This window comes from Poecilia mexicana, unplaced genomic scaffold (genome assembly GCF_051168715.1).
Source record: "Poecilia mexicana isolate PSO_F unplaced genomic scaffold, ASM5116871v1 scaffold_15, whole genome shotgun sequence".
In the NCBI taxonomy this organism is placed as follows: Eukaryota; Metazoa; Chordata; class Actinopteri; order Cyprinodontiformes; family Poeciliidae; genus Poecilia; species Poecilia mexicana.
Genome location: NW_028263384.1, coordinates 25080731 through 25107969, shown reverse-complemented (window position 1 = coordinate 25107969; position 27239 = coordinate 25080731). Strand labels below are relative to the sequence as shown.

General features: G+C 38.6%; 1 protein-coding gene across 2 annotated transcripts in view; it reads right to left on the bottom strand.

Moving 5' to 3' along the window:
• disc1 (DISC1 scaffold protein) overlaps window positions 1-27239 on the bottom strand; it is a 50050-nt gene that overhangs the window by 8967 nt on the left and 13844 nt on the right. For both annotated transcript variants that reach the window (XM_088013028.1, XM_014997125.2), the window contains 6 exons: window positions 27144-27198; window positions 24143-24245; window positions 23778-23966; window positions 11995-12055; window positions 3018-3261; window positions 945-989 (listed from right to left, as the gene is read on the bottom strand). In XM_088013028.1, coding sequence (XP_087869154.1) covers window positions 945-989; window positions 3018-3261; window positions 11995-12055; window positions 23778-23966; window positions 24143-24245; window positions 27144-27198 — 697 coding nt within the window. The remainder of the gene's footprint in view (window positions 1-944; window positions 990-3017; window positions 3262-11994; window positions 12056-23777; window positions 23967-24142; window positions 24246-27143; window positions 27199-27239) is intronic.

Here is a 27239-nt window from a genome sequence, read left to right as displayed (position 1 = left end):
CAGCTAAGTGGAAATCATTTACTTAAAGTCATTATGGAAAGGAGAAAGAGGTCAGCGCCTCAGCAGAGAATCCGGCTCCTGCGCGGCACTATCACAACACCATGACGAGAACGATACCGGCCCCATTAAACAGCCATCAGATCCTTTGACTCAGTGATGCATCATACTTTATTGTGACTGAATCGGGGTTTTTTTTTTTTTTTGTACATCAGCCAGATTTTATAACCCAGAGTGATTTAAGAGTTCACAAGGACATACAAACATAATGTAAAGTATCCAACCGCCTGGAGCCCTTCCACGTTTCATCATATTAAAAGCCCCACAGTCTATCTAAGCGGGATTTTACATGACAGACCAACACAAATTACAGCGGGACGTTTCATAACTAATACCTCTTTTTCACACACATCACTGTAGTCTACCTATTATTCTTTAAAAACTGAAGAAAAACTCTGTTAAATGTTTGCTTAGTAATGTCTTTCAGGTCTACCCCGCCCTATATTTGAGATTTGTCACAAGCTCCTTTGACTCCCTTCGCTTCAGTTTGCTGGGGTTGCTAGGTAACGGCCTGTGCTTTGCTGGGGTTGCTAGGTAACGGGGCAGTGCCTGCTGATTTGTGACTTTACACTTCGTAAGGTTTTTGACACGGCTCACTTTCCAGACAAAAAACTATATATAAAAAGAAAAAACAACTGGATGTTTTCTTTTTTTTCTTTTTTTTTTTCAGCAAAGAGACGCCCAGCTTCGTCCAGATGAATAAAAACCAAACACAGTCTGGGAACGCAGCCAAGGCTTCTCGTGTAGAAAATATTGATCTGACAGTGAGAAAGTTGTCATGGGTCATGTTTAAGTTGAAGTCAACTATCGGATTCTTTTGCATCAACCGAGGTCAACACACTTCAATCACAGCGATGACATCCAGCGAGAGCGTTCAGGATACCAACCTCTGGGTGGTTTTCCTCCATGCAGAACAAAAACTCCTCCAGCTTCTGCAACAAAAGAGGGAAACGTTTGTTGAGGTCATTCGGTCGTAAACCTGCTCATGAATTATTAAAACTCCAATTATGCCGGTTGAGGGCTCCATGTGTGCAGCATCATCATATTGTGAAGAGGTCGTGATTATTTATCCCCAATTCAAGCATAATAATGAAAAAAAAAAGGACAACGAATATTTGTATTATCTTTGCTGCAGGTTTTTATTGTTTGTATTCAAGATATGTAATCGCGCGTTCCTCACTAAGGAGGGAAGTAATTACCGTTCCTCTTGCAGGCCGGCGTATTGTTTGTGGCTTAAGGGAAAGTTCATAAGAGAGGCAACAAATAATAATCAGCGGTTTTAATTAAAAACGGAGGCCTTAGTCGTTTTTTCCTTTCAGGTAAACACAGCAGACCAGCAGTAAGAGTTCATTCACAAAATGATTATTTCCAACCCTGCAGGGAAGCAAAGCATGATTGCAGCTGGAAGGCAAAATTGCAACCCGGTTAAGAAAATGTACACGAAAATTTTAATAGCAGAAAAAGCAAATATTTTGCAAAAGAAATAGATAAATCGCACTGCAAAGCACAAACTATCAACTGGAGTTTTTTAATTTAAAAAACATGATTCATTCAGCTCATTTGCAAAATATCTCTATTAAAAAGTAATCTTTTGCAAAGAGAAATGGTGAAGGATCCCTTTTTCTCTTTGTGTTCCGACCTTATGAAATATTACATTAGACTAAGTGTTGTCCTATTTGAAATTAATAGCAGGGAACCAAAGTACTTGACACTTGCAATTTGGTTCAAAACAATAAGGATTTTTATCTCCCCCACTGAAAAACATCCACATTTAAGTCTAAAATTCTGCCATAATATATGAATTTATTTGACGACTTTCTGAACATCTTTACCATAAACATGAGCCACAAAATATTTTTTTATTTTCCTTTCAGGGTTTCTTTTGCAGAGAAAGAGGAAAACTGAATATCCTTGACACAAAAAGAGAGAAATGGTTCCCTGTCTCACCTTTTTAGCTGTTGGAGAGACGTTAGGATGAGCCTGGGGGCTTTTGGAAGAAAAGAAAGACAGAGAGACAAAGCAGGCAGAGAAAATGACTGCATGCAGTTTGTAAAATGCAGGAGACGGGAGTGGTAAACATCAACGCAGAAGGTACCTCAATGGATGCAAATAGCAGGTTTAAGAAAAGTTAAAAGGCTTAAAGAGTGCAAGAAAATAAAGGAGTTTTAATACATGCAAGGGATTATATTATGCTCTCAGAGAAAGATTATGAAATTTAAACTTATTGCAATGCATCAGTGAAGTTACATATCTGAATGAGCAAAATTATAGAAAACCATTTGGTTAAATCACAATCCAGAACAGCCAAGGATTAAAACATGTCGGAGTTATTTCTTCCACTGCTGGCTTTGTTCCTGCCTCAGATGAGTCTATCAGGCCGTGTGGGTGGAGGGAAGGGCGAGAACAGGAGAGAGCGAGTCCGATTCGACCCTGAGGCGGCGGGACCTCTCCTCTCAGTCGGGTTAAAAAAAAACTCACACACACGCCTGCTTTACACTAAACACATGTAAACATGTAGAAACCGACTCTGAAATTCAGCAGTGTATTGAATGAAGCCCTTTGATGGCGTCTCCAAACGGCCACCTCCCTCAGAAATGCCTCCGAGCTAACAGGCTAATAGGCTGCTGCTCAACTCTTTGTGGTCGGCAGATTTTTAGGCTCTCACAGCGGTGTGAACTGAAAACGTCCTCTCCAGTCAAGTGGGATGGCTGACAAAGCAGGCATGCTTTATTTGAGGCCACGCTTCACACCACATTACATGTAAAAAAATGCAGCTGAGTCTAAAAACATGTGCTTCAGTTTGACCTCTTGGTGGCAAGCGTAGGTTATGTTACTATCCTGCCTTAAAGCGAGAGAGGGGGGATCTTATACATTCAAGAAACTTCATATATCTTATGCACTGCAGCATGAATGTACATGAATAATGCATGTTGTGTTGGTAAGAATACATTCACTGTTACCTTTGTGAACTCTGAGTTCTGCAAGTTGGCCTCAGGACACCAGCGGCCTCCTAACGCAGTCAGCATGGCGCAGTCTTCTTCTTCTTTGGTGGAGGGATGGGTGGAGGCATAAACCACCGGATCGGGGGCGTCGTCCACGTCTGGGCCGCCGCAGCTGGAGGTTCGCAGATGCAGGCCTCGAAGGAACAGGTGACACGCTTCCAGGTCAGCTTCCCAGATCCGCTCCAACCCGGGACAGCCACAGCTGGAGAGAAGAAAGAGAGAGAGAGAAAAGAACGAAATGTTTCAGAAATTTATTTCTTTTCATTATAAGACTTTTGATTTATTGTCATAACAATAAATCCCAACTGATGATGTTTAAAAAAAAACAAAACTGCCCACAGATAATAAAACTAGGGGTGCACCGATTGCAGTTTTCTGGCCAATCGCTGATTACCGATCTTTTAAAAAGTTTAATTTGCCGATTCTGATTTTGACCGATACCAATTTTTTTTTTTTATGTAATGTTGCTCAATGTAGCAAGAAAGTTGTTGAGTTGGCAACAGTGGAGTCACTATTGTTAATTGTAAACGTGCAGACGTAACTTGGTGGGTCGGTCTGTCAGTCAAACTTTTCTCACCAGAGAGCAAAAGAGGACAGTGGATGATTCTTAGACCTTTGCCAAAGAAGATAAGATCAGTGGATAAGATCAGCTTCATATGTAAAAATCGGCCGATCACCGATCTCCCAAAATTAAGGAAATTGGCACCCCTAAATAAAGGTATCAAAACTTATAATCAGTAATGCTAGTTTTACTATTTTCTGCACTGTTTGTTCAATGAAAACATCAAAAAATACCAATAAGTTTGAAAATACAGTTAATACCTTTTTATTTAACTGGTGTTTTAAAAATGGGAATGTTTTTAAAAGCAGTGTTTGTGTTTGTGGGATTATAATTGCTACGACACACAATAACAGCCGTGCAGTTATCTAAAAGAGAAGATAGAAATATTTCTTATCCTCATTTTTATTGTTATCATGATCGTACTGTAAAATGTTGTGATAAATATTTAAGTCCTTATTGGGTTGCGTGTATTTGTACCAAACAATCACGGTACTGTAATTAAGTATTTAATTTTTTTTTTTCCTTTACAAAGCATGAGTAGATTAAGACACCATCTACTCTTCACACCAAAGTAATAAAAAAATAGATAAAAGGATGATCCAACTGTGTGTGTTCAATCAGCAGAGTGTGTTTAGGTTTCTGGTGGACAGTGAGACGTGGATAAATGCCCAATAATCGTATAATAGCTCCTTTATGGCAGGTCGTATTTTTATTTTATGTCCATAAAATCAGCCCTCAGGTTTGCCCCTAGTTGGGAAATTGCCATGCACACTTTGCAACAACGTTTATGTCTTGATTTTCTCTCTTTCATTTGGATTTAAATTAAACACCATAAAAGAAATCCCCCAGGCAGCAACAGACAGACACTTAATGAATGGCACTAATTTCCTAAAGAGCACCACCTAGTGTTCAAACCAGCCAAGTGTTAAACATTTCACACTTTATTTCTTTGCATTTTTACACTGGAAGAAGTTATTTAGTACTGCACAGCATTATGTTTTTACAAATTACAGTGAAATTTACAGAAACAGACACAACAGTTTGCTGTATGATACCGATATAAAAGCTACAGTCGTCTTGTTTGACATGTAGATGTGGGACATTCCTTCATTTTATAGTACAATCAAATAACTATGATGCCTAAAGTTTGTTAAAAAAAAAGCCATACTAATCAAATATGACTTCAAAGACATTTGACTTTGTAATTTAGTACCTCTTTCTCTTAAAAAACTCTTTCTGAAGCTAACATCACTCCTCTAATGTTTTAACATTGTGGAACTAAGAAGTAGCTCGTATAATGAGCTCAGAAGATGTGATGTTCCACCAGATGTTTGCCAATTGCTGCTGGCTAGTCAGAAAGAGCTGAGAGGTGGAGATTTGCACATGTGGTTGCCTCAGGAGGTTAAAGTTTTTCTCAAACATGAATGAAAGAATCAAAGCATCACTCCATGTATGTTTTTGATAACATTACAGCATGATGGTGATTTTACATAAAACCGGCCCCTTAATAAATTTAAAGCATAAATGAGGAGATGTGGATTTATCTGCTAAGATCCATTGATAAGGAGCAACTCTAATAAGACCATTAAATAATAATGAGAAGCTAAAATGACTCTGTGTTAAAGCCAGTCACACCATCTGAGAGCAGAAGCGCGGTAAAGGACATCTTTAACAGCATCTCCACATTAAAGCGCCGACAGAAGAGTGACGGGAGGAGAGGGAGTCGTTTGGGTTTGGGAGACGCTGACAGAAACGTAACGAGAGTGAATGTGCTCCTGACAGGTTGCCCTTTAGCTTCAAAGAGAGGCGGCATGGAGGGAAAAAGGAGCGTGGATGTCTTCATCTTTCTGAGCATGAAAGAGAACAAGAAGATTTTTGCTCTCTGAGTGTTACGATCCCTCGCTCTGACCAGTAAAAAACTCACCTGGAGATGCAAAACTAATTATTTTCAATCCATTATTGTACTTTTTAATGCTACACTGGAGGCTATGAATGGTTTAAAATGTAATTCTTATCCTTGATTGGCATCTTTTTGTTTAGCGTAATATGAAAATCTTCTATACTTTTTCAGTTTTGCTTCAAATCAAACAGCCTCTCTACAGTTTCAGATGTGAAGTCTCTTCCTGACCTTTTCAGTACTTTTATGTATTCACCTTCCTCTTTTAGTGACCTTTAGATAACAAATTATTACCAGCTGGCTTCAGTCCCAGCAGGTGACATTTTACGACTTATATCCATTGATCTTCATAGAAACACATTCTAGCTTTAACATATCACACATTAAAAAAAAAAACATACAGAGACGCTGAACATGTACAACAATGTATTTGACTCAGCCTTTTGTTCAAACATTGAACATTTATGGACACATTTACTGTTTCTGGTCCAAAATAAGTGCAGCCCAGAAGTAACTGGGCTGCATTTACTTCCTGACCCCCATTTGCATTGTGTGATGTTGGTACTACCATCATCTGCTACCAGCAATAAAGTTGATTCTACTGAAACATCACAAACACTTCCTGGTTTTGATGTAGATAATGTTATGTTTCCCTTTTTTCAGCAAAGATTTCCTCAGGGGGTTACATGTCAGGAGTAAGTTTTATCTCAGGAATGAATAAGAAACTAAACTCAAACTGACATTTTCACCATCCTAAAGGAAGAAGGATCTTTTGAAGAGTTCAAAATGATGAGCCACATGTACAAAAAAAATACAAATCATCCTCTTAGACACAATATGCTTAGATTTAAGCCTCTAAAGTATTGCCTTTTTTACCTAGAGTGTAAAACTCTTTTTTCTCTCTTTCGTCTGTCAACAAACTAAAACACAAAACGCACTCAGATGATATTGTTTAATCTCTCTCTACTCAGCGATGAGAGTCTCAGCCCCCAAAATTGAATGCCACTTGTTTTGCAGCCCATCTCCCGCCTGAAAAGGCTGCCAACCTCTGTTCCCTGCCAACGCACGCCTCTCAGCTGTTTTCTAACCTTCATTTGGCAAAGAGACAATAGAGAGATTGTTCGTCCCCACCTCCCTGCCCTCGCCAATTTTCTACTCAACACTCGTGTTTCAGAGTTTCTCTAATCGTGGGGATGCACCCAGTGAGCCATTTTTTTTTTCTATTCCTTTGTTTCTTTTGAAGATGAGAGGCACACGCATGCTCGCTTATGCACGTTTTCCTAAATCATTATCAACTGGAGGTTCATGCGTTTCTGGGAAATATAAATATGCCAGAAAATCTTCGAGACTCGCTGTGGAGAGCCGGCATCAAAGCTCACATAAACCCATCAGTGCCTAAGCCTCCTTGTTGTGATGGCGTCCCAGTGCCCGACGCTATGAACTTCCCACTCAGGGGGTTAATTGGTGGCAGCCGCTCGGTCTTCCATCTGACAGTGGCAGGGTGTGGGCGTGCTGCGCCTCTGACGGCCCAGTCAGGAAGGAGAAACACCCAGCTGTCCTGAGGGAGCGCAGACTGACAGGACTGCTCTTTCTCCTTGAGGACGTTACGTCTGAGCTCAGAGAGCCGCCGAGGGAGCGCTATAAATATACCGAGGGCTAACTGCTGAGCAAAAAGGCTCTGGTTTCATCCTGCTTGTGCAAGCAGGTTTGGTTGGAGCGTGAAAAAAGGTGCATTAAAGAATCGCACAAAGTTTGTGCTCAGCTTTTGGCTTTTGGGTGGAAAATAATGTAAAGCAAACACAATTCCCCCTGAGAGTTAAAAACTAAACAGGTGATGGAAAATCTACATCCACAGTCCACTGCACTGAACCCCACTGAAAACCTCCTGGTTATTCCAATATATGCTGATTTCTAAGTCAAAACATTAGCATTTTTGTTTTGAAATGTTGTTTTCTTTGCATCATTTGAGGTCTGAAAGCACTGCATCTTTTTCGTCATTTTCTGTAAATAAATATTAAATTTTTGCTTGGATTTCTGGAGGCATGTTATCAGTAGTACATAGAATAAAAGAACAATATTCATTTTACTCAAACATACACCTATAGAGAGTACAATCAGAGAAACTGATCTCTTCTTTTGTTTTCTAGAGCTGTATATCCAAACTAGGATTGAATCAGATTAATCCTGATTTATCGATTACAGAAATAATCAGTAATTAATTTAGTAATCGATTAATCTTTAACTGGAAAATACAGATTCAAAAATGCACAGATTTTTTAGTCAGTGTACCAATATTTTGACATCTACTCCCAAAATAATGCACGATAAACTTAAATGAAACTGTTTTCCAAATGCCTCCATGATGATCAAAATTCAATCCAGCTGCTGGAAAAATCAGACATGAGCGAGGAAAATCTAACAAACTGCAGTCGGTATTCACACTTTAGAAATGGATGTTAGTGTTTCATCTTAGTGATGTAATTTCCAACACAACCAGCTGTGAAAAAGGTGTTGATAACACTGTGAAATAAAAGAGAGGGTCTCTAAAGGTAGGAGTGACAGACGGGAAAAGAACAACGGGGGCCACGTTTATTAGCATTACAATGGGATGAAACTTACATTTATCTCTTTTTCTATCAATATATTGCTACACTGAAAGTATTCGCAACATCCAACTATTAACCGGAATCGTTTCAGAATACAGGCACTCCCAACAATTACCTGAAAATAAATGTAACAAAAGATTTTGAAGTTAGAGAGTAGATTGTTTATCTACTGGTGACAAAGTTGGACTAGGACATTTATTTATCATGCTATAAACCACAGAGAGGATCATGTTGTTTTCCAGAAAACCAGATGGAAATGGCAAGAAATAAAACACTGCCTACGTAATGCGAAGTACAGTAAAGGATGTATGATGCTGAGGGCCTTTTGCTCTCCAAAAGGCTTTGGGAACATAGACTGAATGCATGGCTTAGTGAAATTTTTTAAATATTAAAAGATTTTATACCAAAATTCAATGAAAATAGGATCTTTACTGGTTTAATGACCCAAAACATTTGACCAAATCACCACAGAAATAACTCACCAGATACAAAATCCATAATTTTCTGCATTTTCCAACCTTCTAAAGAGACAACAAGCTAATGGTTGTCTTATTAAAGTCGTTCCAACAAAGTATTAATAGCATGTATTCAAATAATAAGTCAGCTAGTGAATTTGACATATTACTGACATTATTTGAATATTGACAAATTCAAGTGGCATTTATGAACAGCAAAAACTGAAGAAAAGAGTTTTATGCTAGTTAACCCTTCCAGACTGAACGGATCTGCGACGTTCCAGCCAAATTCCTCGTAATTCCTTGACAAATTACAACAGTTTCTAAAAGGCGAGACGTTGCACTTTCCAGCCAATATCAGGTTATTACGGTAATTTCACTCCCAGCTGTAGCAGGGAGTGAAATTAATCTGAGGGGCGCTCTTTTAATAGACTGTAAATTGCGAAAATAACTTGGTAGCCATTGAAAGTTACAGCTGTTATGCATAAATGGGCAAATATATATGTATTCACAGGACATTTAAAGAACTGCATACAATTAAAATAAGCAAAAATATCAAGGCTGAGATTTGAAACTTGGGTTTTAACCCTTTTTAATGGTCAGAAATTTAGTGAAAGCAGGATTTTAGGTTTTTTTTTTTAAATGAAATGAAATGAAATTTTTTTCGAACATGATACAATACATGATAGGTTTGAAAAATGTTGAAATTATAAACAATTTTTAATTATACTTTTTTGACTCCATTGAGATGTTTTAAAACAAAAGTCTTTCCCAGGCACTAACAAGCCGATAAGACTTACTAACACGTCTTTTTTTTACCATACACGTCCATTCAAGGTTTCCTAAATTTATGTTGTGATTTTGCTCATTTTTCCTTTTTTTTGCTTACATGCAAACTGTGTGTCTGCAACCACTGTGAGGAGAACATGCCTGAGCATTTTAATGACTTCCACACCCAGCTGGTTTGCATCTATCATACATGATAAATAGCAGCCGAGTCTCTGCAGAGGAAGGAGCGTGAAAAAGTAGGACAAACACAAGAAGCAGTTACTAATGAAGCATCTACATAATGCTTTAAACAACTCCGAGGTGCAGCTAATTTGAATTAAATTAATTTTTGTCTGGTGACACACTTAGCAGCTTCTGCACTGCTCTATTATTCTTCTCTAGTCTTCGGTATGGAGGAGATAATAGTTTTTATTTTTTCAGAGGAATCCGTCGCCGTAGAGACCAGACACTAATCTACCTCTTCACCACTGTCTAGAACATTCACAGTGACTGAGAGGTGATCTTTGCATCTGCATGTGGTGTATTTTACCAAGAATAATATGTGTTTCTGCTGACAGAGCCTTTTGAAAAGGTAAACATTTCTGATTAGATTCAATCAGGCTGCAAGAAAGCAAGAGAGAGCAAGACTTCTAGTCTAGTTCAATCATTTTGAGAAACTGAACTCATTTGTGAGTGTGATGAAGGGCGATTATTAAGTTCTTTAACTCGTTGCTGTGACTCAAAAATATAAATCTGGTGAATTGTTCACTAAAGGGATTATTTACTTAAAACAAGCTGCTATATCTTGCTGGAAAGTTGGTTGTAAATGAATTTTGTCTTAATTGAAGTACTAAGATATTTGCACTTGACATTTGCCAAAAATACTTGGTAGGATTTTGTGTTTTTTGACATTTTGTAAAGGTTGTTAGTTAAGACTCTGAATTCACTGTTTTAAATATCAGTGAGATGTTTAATCAAAGTAAAGAGAATCAGAAAAGCTGTCAGGAACTATTTTTATTTTAATTGTATTTTCTGACATCTGAGATCTGTACAGGCTGTGAGAAAGTGAGCGAGAGCAAGACTTTAACCAGGTAACGAGAGGTTGTTTTAATGTCTTTGAACTCTCAACTTAATTACAGTTTTTAATTATTTCTGTTAAAAATGTTTTCTGAATTACAGTTTTAGTTATTTTGTATAATAAATTTGGGTTTAAATCAGTCAAAATAGAATCTTATACAATCAATTATTTGGTTACTGGCATTAGTTACTGAATCTGTGTAAGAAAGTCACATTTTTTACATTTTTCAATCTTTCAATAAAATCTCCTGAGATTAGATGCAAAGTTTCCAGGTTGGTTAAGCCAGTCAATTGGTTAAAGACGTAAAAAAAAGGCGAATATGTCACACATTAGATAGAAATAGGATATTTATAGGGTTAATAAAAGAAAACCTAAACTGAAACACTTTAGTCCATGTGTCAAACTCGAGGCCTGAGGGCCAAATCCGGCCCGCTGTGGCTTTTCATGTGGCCCTCTAAACTCCAGACACCAAATTACGTCAATACAGTTTTTCACAATTTTGCGATTGTGGAAATTTACAGACCCCTGCAGTTTTTCACACTAATGCATTATTGAGAGTTTATTGAAAATGTTTTCCCCAAAATGGTGAGAAACATTTGGTGGTAACTCCCACCTGCAGGCGGCACTATTTACACCGTTTCCTCAGTCTTACTTGATGTCAAGTTGTAATCAATACAGCGTTATTTCAAAATTCTTTGCAAATATTTCTAGTGGCTCCACAAAAATCACAAAAACAATGACGAGTCCTGATGTTCAATATACTTAATTCTGAGCTAGTTATTGATATTTTAACAGTTTTTTTAATGGGTTTTATCAACACATACTCATATAACTGGCTCTTAAAAACATTCGAGATCTAAAAATTAATTTTTATTCTGGGACGTATTTTACATTCAGCGTTAATAATATTATTTGCACTTTTAATGCAAAAAAAAAAAAAAGGGTAGGAACACAACAAGCTATGTTGACATAAAGTGACTCATTTCTGTCTGGCACAAACTCCTCCAGAGATAACTCTGTCTGTAAAAGGATGCACACAGGGAAACACGAAATGCCAAGAAGAAAAACAGGATATTTGATTAAAGATTGGCTCCAGTTTGGCCCTGTTTGGAAATTAACTCAGGTCCTTTTCTATCACTTTGGTATAAATTGTTCTGCAACAGCCGAAGCGGTTTTAGTTTGGTGCAAAACGTAAGGCAGGTGTTGAATTTATTGACTCTGTATGTCAAATTTGCTACCTGTGTGAGCAAACACAACAGGAGGAGCCACTTTGGAAGTTTCTTTGGAAGAGAAGAATGTGGGGGGGGAGATAGAAATGAAAGTAAAGACATAAAATACATTAGAGGGTGAGAAGATGAAGACAAAGTGCAGGTGAGAGACGGAGTGAAATGTGAGAAAGCGGCTCTGGGAAACAACAAGGTGTGACTGCACGGAGCTGACTGTGAGGTGATGCATTGAGGAGACGGCGATCTGGTTAGAGGACGGCAGAGGTGAGAGGAAATTCCTCTGAGGGTTCTGCTCTGTTTATGTCTTTCACTTGAGGAACACGGAGAAAAAGAGCAGCCATACCTCTGCAGCCTGTCCTCCAGCAGCTCCACATACTTGGTGGTGTTCTCTTTCAGCCGGCTTTCTGCGTGGAGACAAAGGCACAAAAAGGAAAACGCATATTGTTACTTTCATTCACCAGCTTTTATTGGCAGAGATGTGGTATCCTAGCAACAAATCACGGCGCTAATACTATTAAAACCCACTTGTCATTAGCTGTGTTATATGGGCCTTTTCAGGAAAGGTAGTCATCATCACACTTGGCAACGGCATTGTGCAGAGAAACTGCAACAGTACAAAGAACCAGCTGGTTCTCCTCTCGCTACGCTAGCACACATCTGAGGAGGGAATCAAATTTCAGGCAGCCTGAGGAAGACTCAGGGTTTCATCATGGTGCCGCTCCTTTCAACCTGCCAGATTTTCTGCAGGGCACAAGACGGATGGATAGATGGATAACTTATGCTGCCGTTTCCTGTGCCCTCCTGCCAGAGGAGAGCAGAGCCCGAGGAGGCAGGTGGAGGACGCAGAATGGTGTTCGGTTCGGAGACGAGGGCAATCTGAGCACCGTTAATGAGCTCATGTATGAAACATGAGAATATGCCCCACACAGCAGGAGACCCTTGAACACAATAGGATGCACTTTAATCAAATTGCTCCACATATATGTAGTTGAGCACAAAAAAGAAAAAGGAAGATCATAGCCGAGCCAATTTAGTGATGTCGTCAGGGTAAAAAGACAGAAAATCACCTTCGAAATGATGGATTCTAACTTATATTGGACATATTTAGGATTGTTAGGGTTAACATTTTTTTCTTAGACACTTTTCCATTTTATCTTTAGCTTTGCATACGAGTGGAGCTGATATTTCTTAGCAAAAAAATCAGTTTTTGCTAAGATTCTGTGCAGAAATACAAAATCTTGGCAAATATTTTCTAGTGCAAATAATTTTATTTCACTTTAATTGAGCCAAAACTAACTTGCAAGTAACTTTTCAGCACAATATAGGAGCTTATTATTGGTTTTAAAAAGTATTAGTTCCGCTAGCAGATTTTTTTCAATAATAACATGAGGGAAATACCTTGTTATAAATGATATCTACTTATGAAACTAGTGCTTTTCATCAATATTCAGGATTCACTGACGTAAAACAAGCTGCTGAAACATTACGTATGCATAAAGTAAACAAGATAAAACCAAGCTGGAAACAAATCTTTAGTCTTATCATCTGGATCTTTCTGTTTTTACCAAATGTTTTGGTAAAAGTTCCAGTATATAACTTTTAAAAAGAAAGTGTTTTATACAAAACTGTTGGTATGTCATGACCGTTTATCAGCTCAAGTGCCTCCAACTCTTCCCAAAGCTGTCATATGATTACATGTAACAAATTAACTCATTTTTTTAAAGTTGGATGTCTATTTCCTTTTCTCAGTGTAGTTACCGTGAAAACACAGTTTTTAGATTGCCCAAACTAAAAACTTCACAACTCATTCTGTGTTTTTCTACGCTCTGCTTGAGGTTTGAGCTCCAAAAGAGACTAACCTAATAAATCTGCGAATGCATTTAACACTCCATGCTTGTTAAATAATCAATTTTCTCCAAGAACAAATAAACATTCTGTGAAAAGACACTGTACTCTTGCAGTTTCAGCAATGTCTTGTCCAACTTAGCTCTGTATTCACTTCCTTCACGTCTGATGTAGAATAAATACATTTGCTTTTTCTAGAAAACCCATTAAAAGTTTCACAGAAAAACTTTGAGAAGGTATTCTCACAGACAAAAAGAAGAAAGCACTTAATTTTAAGTCTAAATGGATATGAATGGATACTAATTCAGTTTAATCCCACTCATCCTTCTCATACTGAGCCAGAATCCGCTCCAAAAGCGTCACCTAATTGGACGCTCTGAGTCACAGAGAAGTTTGAGTTATAATTGTATCATTGTCTTGATGATGGTTATTAGACAGCTTCAGCTCAAGGATGTGACAGGCTCGGGGCCAGGCTCAGCGGGGGGGAAAGGAAATGTCTTGGAGAAAGTGGCTGTGACACACACTTCCACACACCCACTAACACAGATAACTGAAATAACTCGGAGCTGGAGACAGTAGGGCTATTTACGAGGAGGTGCAAGTAAAGAAGTGAATCTCTCCCTAAAGTTTTTCATCTAAAGTAACTAAATCAGATCAACAGAGCGAGGCCTGTGAAGGCTTTAAAGTGTGTGCAGGTGATCCAGACAGCTCACTTGCCACCCATCACCTAATTGCAGCGTTGCGGAGATCCTGTCCCACCTGACAGTCTCTCTTGTCAGATTCCATTCATGCCAAACCCTTAAGCAGCCTGCAACGGGATAGCTGCTGAATAATACATGCAGGCATGAAGCCTGACGCCGGATGGCACGGAGCATGCACAGGCAAAATGACAAAGCAGGCCCTTCTTGAGACAAAACTCGATTCAGAAAATTATTGACAACGAGATACATATCAAAGGAGTCACAGATCCAACTGTTAGGATAGATAGATAGATTTTGGCACAAAATCATTCTTAGATAATGAGATTTTAGTCAATTTTGCCCATTGGGAGCTCCCCCAATTCAACGTTTGAACTCGCAGATGAAAATGGCTGCAAACAGATACACAATTATACAGCCATACATCTTTGAAAAGCATTAGTAGAGCCTCCTGCACAACCAACAAGAATGCAGTAAGGGGTTTCTGAATGGTAAGTCAATAACAAAACGCATATGCCACTGTGCAGCGCATACGTCGGTAAAACCTGCTGACCAAAAGTGCTGGAGTTCTAGGTAATGTTCAGTGGCCATTGAATGAGGAAGGTTTTTGAAATGGCTCATTTTCCAGATACCAAAAAGCTTAAATAAGTAAAATTGTATTCCTATAGCACCTTTCACAGACATATAGATCACAAAGTGCTTCATAGGACAATTCAAACAAAAATAACAAAAACAAATTATAAAAAAAACCCTGTCCAAATAAAAATGTCTTTAGTTGTTTCTTAAATAAGTCTGTCCCCATTTGACTCAAAGACATCATGGTTCCAGATGAAGCTAAAAGATGAATGTATATAGGAACTTGGCCCTGGATGGCCTTCAAAGTTAAAATCTAATTTTTAAAATTAACCTTCAAAGGAACCCAGTGCAGAGTGGTGAGAACAGGAGTTATGGGCGCCTATTTAATTATTGCCAAAAGACGGCCAGGTGTTTTCTTTTTTTAAGCATTTGGGTTGTTTCTGGTAGCAGTAGAAACCCAAATGGAAGTACAAAAATGTGCAAAATGCGAATTTTGCATAATAACTTCTTCAAAAATCCCACCCCATGTTTACACTCGGTGCATGACCCTGTCTCCATGGCAACTAGTTGGGTTAGAGAGCAGTTATTTGGGGAAAAACTATTCTCCCCTAATAGCGTGAGGCAAAACATAAAGTGGCGGAGCCTCACCCCCAACCCTGCCTGCGCACACTGGGCAATGTTACCACTTCCTGTATGTCTGCAGGAGGCCGCCGTCGTTGGCAGGCCATGCGGATAAAATCAGCACTAAAGAGGGAGGCACTCGGCCACTCGGCAACACGCGCAGCGGTGTGTTTCTGGTGCTGAAGGAACTCCACAAAGCCACTCAGGGAGAGAGAAAGGCTGCATTAGAAATTCATGAGCTCTGGTTGCCGTCGCCCCCAGTGATCCCAGCAGGCGTCAGACATCGCTGATTGCTGCCAAGGGCCCCGGCCAAACTGGGAAGAGGTCGTTCGTTCAGAACACAAACAGAACCGGGATGCTTCTGAGAGATCAGGAGAATGAGCTGCACTCAGGTTGTTACGTCCTAATGATGAACAGAGCCATAACTGAGTTAAACTGCTCTGCTCTTTGTCATGGAGTACAAACTTACCCACTCTTTTGGCAAAATGGTTTCAAATCAGTAGGAATGGATGGAGACCACCCACAGTTTTTAAGTTGAATTTGGGTCTCGACTTTAACTAGACCACCGTAACACATTAATTATGCTTTGATCCACTATTTCTCAGGTTGTATTTTCAAAGGTCGTTGACCTGCAGGAAAGTAAATCTCTACGTTAGTCACAAATCTATTGCAGTACACTCTAAAACATTTGAGCCACATTTAGTTGTCTACTGTCTTCTATTCTTTAAGTCAAAATAAATTCAGCGAGTTTTAGATTTTAAACATAAATGTGTGAAAGTTTGTGAAAGATAAACTTACAGTAGTTAATTTTGTCAAACCTCCAAGAGTTGAATAAATGAGAGTTTAGGTTAGCACTTAAAAAAACTGAAAGAAGAAAAGACAGGAGAGGGAACTATTTCCCAGAATGCTTAGCGGCGGGTTTTTGTATCCTGAGATGGAAGTGAGTTGCATTGATCTGACTCTTGTGTTAAGGCAAATATTCATTTTAATGTCCTTTGGGATGTTTAATAAAATTCATTCAGATCAGAAATTTTGTTCATTTGATTTGAAATAAGAATTTAAAGTATTCCAAAGTAAAATAATTATTTTATCTTAATAGTGTGAGTGAAATAACAGAGAAATATTTGCCCTTTAACTAGGTCGGGAGAGGTTTTTTTTTTTTTGCATATTGTGAAATTATTTGGTTTAAATTGCAGCATTAAATTAAAACTCAATTCAAGATTAATGAACTTAAAAAACAATGTTTAGACAACTTGTCTCTTGTTGTTAAATCAACTTCATGAACTTTAATTTCTGAGTTAAAACCAAAACAGTTTTTTTGTTGCATTTTTAAGGCAGCAGGTGGACTTTCACTTTCAAGTTAAACCACTTTCAAATGTTTTGCAGTGTAATAGTTTATCTTCCAAACATTTTATTTAGAACATTTGATGCTGCTGATGTTGAAAGTTGTTTTCTCCCATAGCATTTTTTCTACTAATCTGACCTCTTCCACATGTTTGCTGTGTCAATCACAGTTTTGCACTACCTTAATTTGGTCAACCACATAAACAAAATCCAATAAAATACATTGAGATGGAACAGTAAATGTGTATAAATGCTTGTGCAAAGCACTGTGAGTCAACCTGCTAGCATTAGCATATAAATCTGTAATATAAGTACCTAAACATCTTTTTTTTGACTTAAATTGAATTATACTTTACATTTTTCACTGCTTTGTAGGAACACAAACAACAGTAGTCTTCATTTTTTGACATAAATTAAATTGTCAAACCAGTACAGGTGATATGTCTGCATAACAACGTAGGAGAAAGTATGTAAGGCTTCATAAATGAGCAGAGCTGTGATTAATGTGTTTCAGCTCGGTTCAGGATGTCTGGGAGCAGAAGCACCGCGGGTTGCACTAACGCTCAGTCAGCACATGCAGACATGTTGAATGATTGTATACAAACGTAACAGCAGGATAGCCGAGAGGGGAAACGACCTGCAGGCGGATATCTGACAGACAATCGATAACCTGTGATGTTCCAGCTCTGGTCTGCACAAATGTGCAACACTTTGTCCAAAAATAGTTCAATTCTTTGGCTTTGGGTGTAAACTTAAAACACTCTCCCTGCTATTGTCTGTCCTGTTCCACCTCTGTTAGCAGAGCGAAATCAAAAATCGACTGCTGCAGGCTGCCAAGATGTTTTACTCGAGTCTGGGAAGAGAAACTCTCCCCCAAATATGTAGTGAGAAACACTGAAAACTTTCCACCTGCTCACAATCCTGCTCCATTAATCTCACATCTTATTATTTCTCTGGCTTCCTTCGGGAAATCCGAGCTAATTCACTCTCCCAAAATAAAGTGATTTTTTTTCTGAATTTGGCACAGTCACTCTCCCCAGGAAGATTTCTGTCTAAACACAACCAGGAGTTTATTTATACTAAGAATGACGCTTCAGGCTGAAAGCACACGCACCACTGCGCTTAAAGGGACAACAGTGTCACAATCCAGCAGATAAATGTCACTTTTTTATCATTATTTATTTACAATTTAAATGCAACCGATAAAAAAATATAGTAAAATGAATATAAATACATTTATCCATTCTCAGTCATGCATTAATGTTTAGATTTTAATTTATTAGTACTGAGTATCTGGTCAAAATATCAATCATTTAATATTTAAAAATTACATAATCAGACAAAAATATAAAGTTAAGTGGAAATTTTGGTATTTTAAAGACGAAAATGACAATAATTCATATAAGTAACAATAAAAAGTGATCAGGTGTGTGTTGTCTTCTTTAAGTGACAGACGTTTTATGGTTTAGCATTTAACTTTTGAAGTATGAAGTGGTTTGACAATAATCATAAACCACCTTTAGTTCTGACACGTAGGTCCACAACTCCACATGCAGAATCACCTCCATGCAGCATCCTGTCCAAACCTACAGCAGAAATATATTTATTTTTTGCTCAAACCGTCTCAGTCATTCAGATGCTCTTTAGGAGAAGAGCTATCATATGTTCCACCATGTACTCACCAGAAGCACCCTGAAAGAAGAAGAGGTCATGAATAAATCATGTACGTCCTCGCCTTCTCTAGTGCCACAGAAGCATGTGGGGAATTGCATTTGTTAAATAACGTGGACTGACAGCATTGTGATGTGCACTTCAGCTGCTTAAGCTGAGTTTGACCTGGATAGGTTGCAAAATCCTGCACCAGCAGAGACACAAGATGTCAAAATGGACTTTAGACGGCTACTGTACCACCACTTTATAACATAAAAACCATATAAAAAGTGTTTGTATCTTACTTTGATTACTAACCAAATTCTCCCTAAGACAAAGTTAGTTTCTCAACAACGGTCTTACTTTCACTCAGTAATTTATCTTTACAGCTGGTGAAGCTCTTGTAAACTCTTAAATGTACTTAATGAACTGAGCTTATACATTTCAACGTGAGCAAAGTTGGGTAGTAACTAGTTACATTTACTCAATTACATTTACTTAAATAACTGTTTTTGAAAAAATGTACCTTTAGGAGTATTTTTACTACTTTTACTCGAGTACAATTTATATATATATATATATATATATATAAATAATTATAATTTTACTCCTTGAAATTGGGCCTCTGTCTCTTTAAGGGCTGCAACAGAACAGCTTAGATAAAGAAAATGTTAGAATGGCCTAGTCAAACTCCAGCCCTAAATCCAATTGAATATTGGTGGTAAGACTTTAAAATGTATGTTTCTTAATCTAATCTGATTCATAGAGAGAAGATTAGGAGTCAAATCAATGCCACATTTTTCTGATATTTATTTTTTCTGACAGTTATGGAGTCAGTAATATATTTAATTAAACTGAGACAAGAGGTAGGATTAAATATGTGTTCACTCCTTCCTACCCCTTTTCAAACAGAAAAGTGGTAATAAACATGTTCTGTTCTTGGTTATGAATGTCCTACTGATTGTGTTTTATTCTTGTTTTTAAAAAACATGAATTATATCAAATTAAAAATAACTAGCCATCATTCTTTCCAATTTACAGTCCTGTACTACTTTATGTTATTCTATTACATGAAAACCTCTAACATACATAAAATCTTGTATCTGAAGCACTAGAAAAGTTGAATAAACACTCATAGTCGACTTAATTGTATTAAACTGGAGGCCATTTAAAAAGCTTTTATAAGAACACTCCAAAATAAATAAAAAAGAAAGCACTCCAAGTTCGAAAAGCCCCATTCTGGGGGTCATTTACTCATCTTTTCCAGCCTTTCAATTATTTATTTGTAAATTTAGCGTCGCTCAGCAGGGAATCAAACCTCCAATTTGGTATTCATCAACACTCAACGCCAGCAGCAATTAGGGACCTAATGGCTCCCCGGCCAGCAGCTCCAACATGCCGAAGTGGCGAACGAACGCATGACGCCATTATCTGAACTATATGTTCCTCCAGAGCTTAGTTGAAGACAAAAAGCTTTTCCACAATGAAACGTATGGTTTTCTTGTCAGGGGAGATGACAAGAATCAACCACAAATGCTCCGGTTAGCAAAAGCTCAGCCATCTAGATGTTGACAGTAATTCCTAATCCCGTCCACATACAGAACAGCAACGTGCCGTTTGCTATCAGTTACCAGCCAGGGTGTGCCAACCTGCTTATTACCAAACAGGATGACAATTTAATGAATCCCTTTCCTTGGTGTCTGTAACACTTTGTGCCCGTAGCGCTCACACCCACTTAAGCATTTGATCAGAACACACACCCAGCCATTAAATCGCCGTTTTCTTTGTGATGTAACACCCACCTGACTGCTTCTCCTTTGTTTGGCCGCAGAATTATCATGTCATTGGTTTTTCCCCAGCCTGTTTGTCTAAGATCTGCGCTGTAATGCGCTGAAGCTGGGCAAGTCTTTGTTGCTCAATGTGGATCAGGGTTGTGAGAATGCAACCGGGACGAGTTGTTTCGGGCTCCAGAAATCACAGTGCGAGTCTGAATGTTATGCATGGGTGAAAGGAATTTACAAAATTAAGTGATGATAGTTGATTTGAATGTCTTTGGAGCAGGAGTGCGCCACGAAATCCTGAATGAAATCTTACAACAAAAGGGTGCCCCCTACTGACAGAAAGGGGTGCAGCCAGGCAAAACAAAAGAACTAACCACACATTAATTTATGGAGATGTTAAACATTTATATTTGGTGTGTGAATTTAATCTTTAGGTTTCCAGGAGAACCCAGATCTGCAGCTGCTGGTCTCCGCTCTGCTCCCTCGTCTCTGCGCCTCAGAGAGAGCGAAGTGACCTTTTTTTTAGAAAATCTCTGTGTGACTGATGGACTACAGAGAGCAGCACTGCAGGTGGTGCCGTCAAAACCCATTTAAATCTCTGCCAGCGCCAGCGTGCCGAATCAATATCCCCAACCCTAAAAAGCAAGCCCCGTATTTATGCAGCGTTTGGGGTCTGTGATCTGGACGCAGACTGTCCGATCGCTGATGCATCATGTGTGCACTGAGGGGCTCCAAGGTAACGGGCTCAGCATCATCCCGCCGCCGCCTCCTCCTCTTCCTCTGCCAGCTCTTAGGTTTGGAGAAAAGTCACTGATGTCCTCACAGTGTGTGGCAGCATTTAAAGAGTTTTCATGACTCGCATTTGAATTTAGCTTTTGAAATAGAAAGAAAGATCCTCTACAAAACAAGTTTTCTTTAACCTGCAGGCAGTTACAAAAAAAGAGAAAAACCCAGAGATCTATGGAGGTTACTTTTAAGCTTGCATGCATTTATTCATATTTATGCATTAAAATGGTTATAGAACATAACCATTAACAGCTCTAAAAACTACCTGCTCTGCATGAAGCAACAGTAATGTTTCTTTAATAAGTGTTCTTGTGAAAGGAAAGAAACATGAAAAAATAGGAGAGAACTAGGATAAAAAGGCAGTGAAAAAGATGCGCATAGAAATAGACTGAACTTATTTTTTTTTTTAGTCATATCAACCACTAAAAACAGTTTTATAAACCAAAATGAAGAGCAGTTATTCATAGTTTTCTGGGTTAAACTGTTGCATGTTTGTGTAATTATTCCTTCTGCTGTCAGCTGGTGAGATTTGTGCACTCTCTTTTTACGTTCGGTCAATGTTACGATGCGTAACCGTGACAACAAGGTATTGTTTCTACAACTTGGAGTAGCTGATTAGCATCTCAAAAGCTGAAATAAAGGATCTTTGTCCCTGAATCCCAGAGGAGTTAAAAAAATTCAGCTTTCCTGATGCAGAGCAGGACCAAAGAGCAGAGAGATTAGGACCGGCCTTCTAACCAAACGACGCTCTGAAGAGGAGCGGCAAAAGCAAATGAGGTGGATTAGCAGTGCTTACCAAGAACTGATGATTTCATCCATGACAAATTAGTGTGAAATGTTGCCTCTATTGAATGGACAGTCATGAAACTGTGATACAGTGATGCTCTTCAGTCAGAAGCACCTTCAGATTTGTTGCAAGACTGACTGCTACCAAAAATCCTCATGGAGGTATTTTGGTGCAAAAGTATTTGTGCATTGCAACTGTGAAGCTGAAGTGTTGTTTTTTTTTTTTTTTTCAGTCTTCAGCTTTGCTTTTTGAACAACTCAGTGATATTTGTCAAGTGAAGGAACTAAAAAAAAGAATTTGAAAATATTTCTGATATTAATAATTTCCTATTTTTGAGTAAGACTGTTGAAAATGTCTTCAATCGACATTAGACAGAAATAAATAACCTTAAAGTTTAAATTAATTAAGTTAAACTTTTAATTAAGTTTTTAAAGGATCTACATGCAGGAGCAAACAACACATCTACTGTTATTATATTAGAAAATAAAGCCTAGTCTCTCAGCCTGAAAGCAAAAACAGATTTAAGCAGCAAAATTTCTTGAATGATCATTAAATATTCATCTAGAAAGAGCAAAATTTAAAAATTCAATCAATTTTGGGGGCATCAATAATTTCTAAGATAACGTTTTTATCCACACAGAGTGAGAATTTGACTTTTTATGCAAAAAAGTTTTACAGAACCACTAAATTTTTCATGCTGTTAACTTTATAAAGATGTTATGTAATGATGTTACTGTAAGTCACTGGCAGGTTTCATGTAAAACATAGTTTTGCCTTTTTCACATTGTAGATAGATACTGTATGCATACAGACGGTCATGGAGGGTTAATTATTTTTGTTTAATCGCTGTATTACACATCTATTTATATGAAGGAGTGAAAACACAAAACTAATTGTATTTTATATGGTGGACTAAGAATGAAATACAGATTCACAGATTTTCTTAAAATATAGATGAATACGCAGAGAATAAGTTCAAATATTTAACATAATTCCTTAAAAACGAGACTGATGCATTATTCAATATTTATGATGCAATGTACATAAAGTTACAGAGCGAAACAAATCAAGTTTTAAAAGGAAACCGTTTCATTTGATTTAGTTTTATATGATGGAATATGCAGAAAAAATGAAATTATTGCTTTAATTAGGTGTTTAGTAGGAGTGCACCGATTACCGATGTTTAAAAATCATCTGATTGTGATTTTTTATGTCTGAAATGTTGCCAAATATAGAAAGAAATTTACTGAATTGGCAACAGTGTTACCTGCAAACGTTGGAAAATGATCTGGTCTGTCAGTCAAACCCAGAGTAGAAGAGGACAGTGGTTGATTTTTAGATCTTATATGCAGATAAAACCGGTGGAGAAGATCGGCTTCACATGTAAGCATCAGTTGATCACCAATCTCCCAAGATTAAGGAAATCGGGACCAATTTATTGGTGCACCTTGAGTATTTCTGCGTTGTTTTTTAAGAAGTAACAAAGTAATTAACGCTCATCAGCCAAAATGCGTCGCCAACGAGACATTTTCACGATCCAGCTTTGCGTTGCCGTAACTCTGCGATACGTTGCACCATCTGAAAAATGTCAACGGTTTCTGAAAGGTGAGACGTTGCACTTTCCAGCCAATGTTGGATTATTACAGTAATTCACTCCCACCGTTGCAGGGAGCGTGTTTTACTTCAGTTTAATCTCATGAAATACTATTTTAACAGATAGTAAATTGTAAATAACTGTTAGATATAGAGGGCTGCACAGTGGCGCAGTTGGTAGAGCTCTTGCCTTGCAGTGAGAAGGCTCTGGATTCGATTCCCAGCCCCGGTCCTTCTGCATGGAGTTTGCATGTGCATGTGTTGGTTTTGCCGGGTACTCCGGTTTCCTCCCACAGTCCAAAAACATGACTGTCAGGTTAATTGGCCTCTCCAAATAGGTGTGAGTGTGTTGAATTGCTTTTGAAAATAAGTTGTAGGTAAAGTATCTGGATTACTTTCTTGGGGAAGTAATTATTAATGAGTATTAATAACCGGCAGTGCTCACCATGCAGGGCCTCCCTGTGCTCCAGCTCCAGCCTGAGCTGCTGCCGCTGCTCCTTCATCCTGGCCAGCTCCTGGCTGCTGCCCGAGCTGAGGCTGTGCAGCCGCCTGGCCAGCGCCTCCAGGCGGTCCCGCTCCAGGTACACCGCCTTCATCTCCGCCTTCAGCTCCTTGGCGCAGCCGAAGTCATTACCTGCACGGGCGCACCGCAGGAGGACATTACGCTTTCACCGCCCATTAATGAGCTTTTTCATCATTAATGGCGTAATTAAGTGCGGCTAATGGTAAGCCATTCAAGTAAATGGGGTAAATAAAGGATGTGTAATGTAGCAGGGATGTTTTTCGGGGTGGAGATGAGTGGAAAGTTACCAGATATGGCCGCCAGTTTGGCTTCGTGCAGAGCCAAGAGTTGCGTTTCAGTCTCGCTGACTTTCCTCCTTAGGCTGCTGCCCAGCCTCTGACTCATGACCACCTGGGGATAAAACGGAGAAGATGATCGAAAGTAGAAAGTGGGGGGATGGTGCTAACCAGCAAAACCTTTGCAGGCACATGGATCCCACAGGACGCAATGCTCATTTCCTCCTCTGCCTCCATTTTCCTTTTTTTTTTAACACTCATTCTGCGGGTGTATTTGCATCCTTCTGTGCTCGCCCTGCTTGGAATATGCAGCTGTGAATCAACACTGAACGTGTTACCTGTCCCTAACCTTTAGAAAGAACAAAACAGGGTGGGACAGCAGTATGAGGAATCTCTATGAAAGATATCATTAAAAGGTCAGAGAGAAAAGGAAAAAATAGAAAAGGAAGCTGAATGTCAGCGGCTGATGGAGATGCGGCCGCTGACGATCCGTTGAGGATTCTGGCCTCCGTCTGCTCTCACTCGCTACATCCGTTAAACCTCTGCTTCACTGTGACCGAATACGGAGCTCAGAAAAGCATTTAGGCCCAAACGGATTTCCTCTGACAAATATTAGCTTAGAAAACTCAAAATGCAGCTATTAAGTTATGATTATGAGGAAGGAGTAATTGCCCTGGATGTGCCAAAAAGTCACTGTGGAGAAACTTTGGTCCACTCTTTTTTGCAGAATTGTTTTAATTAAGTCACACTGGAAAGGTTTTGAGCGTAACCAGTTTGTTTTTTTAGTAATATAGTCCTTGGCTTGCTGGTGAGCTTCAAATCACCTACAATACGTGTCAAACTCAAGGCTTAGGGGCCAAACTTTTTAAGTTTTTACCCTTTAGACTTCAGAGGAACGCATAAATAGACTCCTCAAGATAGCATTGGTGTGCTTAAATGTTATTTTAGCAATCAAATCAAAGCAGTTTTTATCCGTTTACTCCCAGATTACATCAATAAGTCCCTCTAGTCCCTCCAAATCAACAGAGCCACACATTTTTAAAAACTCCTTAATTCAGTGGAGCTAGTATTTCACATCGATTTTAAGAATTTATTTACTCAAAACAAGTTCCAATATGTGTTTGAAAAGTTATGTTTTAGTTAGTTTGTCTCATTCCAAGTGTACCAAGAAACTACACCATAAATATTTGGCAAGATTTGGTGTAGCACTGTGTTGTTGCCACAATGCACCTCCTTCTTTTAAGGGACTGTTTTTACACCTTGAACTGGATATTCCGACTCCTTTTCTTCCTGAATCTGTCACAGTTTTCTGAGAAAATGTCGTCCTGATTGGTATTTCAAAGGCAAAACATCTCCCAGGAGTTTTCCTCGCACAGAAATCCGGCAAAACAGGCTTGAATAATTTAATTTCACACAATCTACGAACTGGAAACAACTTTGGAGTGCCTTTCAAACTGTAAAAATTCTAACACTTGTGATTTAATTTCCAAAACATGCAGCTCTTTGCCAGTTTTTGTTGCAAAAAAATAAAATAAAAAAGTCAACGGAGAGAAGCCAGGGTTACTTTCATGCCTGCAATCGTTTTGTCACAGCAGGTGTGCCGTTTCCAGCATGATGGATATTTCATTTAAGAAGCAAACTTTCCATTTCCAACACAACAATGGTAACCGGGGTAGAAGTGTCTCTTTGTGAAGAGCTTCTAGGTTTCTTTGAAGTGCAGCTGCAGCATCAACCAGCGATTTGATGATGGGTTTCTGAAGGACAGTGTGACGGGAGAAAAACGCTTCACATAGAGAAGTGTGACACCTCTTCCTGTCCTGAAACCATTCAAAGTTTCTGCTTGCTTTAGTTTACCAAATAGTCACACAGAAGCACCACTACTGATCCTTTGCACATGACGTTGGTCTCTCTTCTCCCCTCCAAACTTGAAGAAATAAAGAGTCAAGAGTGAAATTACATTTTCTACATAATCACACTTCACTTGTTCTATGAACTGCTGGTATAAGTTTCATACCAATAGGACAATATTTGGGGGAAATGGATAGGCATTCAAATATTGGCAGGCTAATAATTTGCTTTGCCAAAAAAATGCATCGCTGTGCTAACATGGAGAAACAAAGAGCTAAAAGGGATTTCACCTTTTCTGCATAATTACACTTGTTCTCTGAGCTACTGGTATAAGTTTCATATCAATAGGACAATAAACAGGGGATGCGGATATTGGCAGGCTCAGAAATTAAAATGCATCTCCTCCAAGCAGTTAAGGGTCATATCAAATTCTCTACATCATGGGCCTCTGTTTTGTCATGCGTTAAGCTATTACGGTGTTAAAAGAAAAAGAGGGGAAATGCAAACCATTAGTGGAAAACATACTCATCAGACACTGACTAAAATGTTCGACTCAAACGTCTCAATCAAGGTGTCAAAACTGTATTTATTTCAATTCATCTGCAAAATAAAACCCACCGTTTTAGGGCTTTCATGGTTAAGAAACATGATAATTTTACGAGTTTTTTAAAAAATTGTCTCTTCGGTCGGTCCGTTTTCTCATCTATCTGCGAGGGTTTAGAGCGACGCGCGTTCCCATGACGGGGCTTGCAATTCTCGGCATAACACCGTCCCTCACTTCCAACGTCCATCATGGCGCCTTGAAAGATGAAGTGACGTAGTTGCAAAGGTTCAATACTGACCAGATTTCCAACTTTTCCTTTTTTCTCATTTTATTTCTTATACTTTTAGTCCTTTTTTCCTTCAGAGAAAGAGTGAATCAGGGGAGAATTTATTCGAAATGGCATATCCTGCTGCTTCTGACTCCAGCACACAACTGAGGAAATCACTGCCTTGTCAGATCAAAAAGAGCAGATAAAAAAAAACCAACTCTGACATCGGTACATATTGTGAGCACACAGACATTGTCACAAGACATATGCCGTCTATTTTAACTCACAATTCATTAGGTTTTCATTCACATTCAGTCAATCCTGGTTAACTCATGGAAGGAAAATCGGCTTACCTTAGCTGTAGCTTCCTTCATGGAAAGGTTCAGCGCCTGTTCCTGTTCCTGGAGTCTGCACAAAATACACAAATAAATATTTTTCTTTTCAAATTA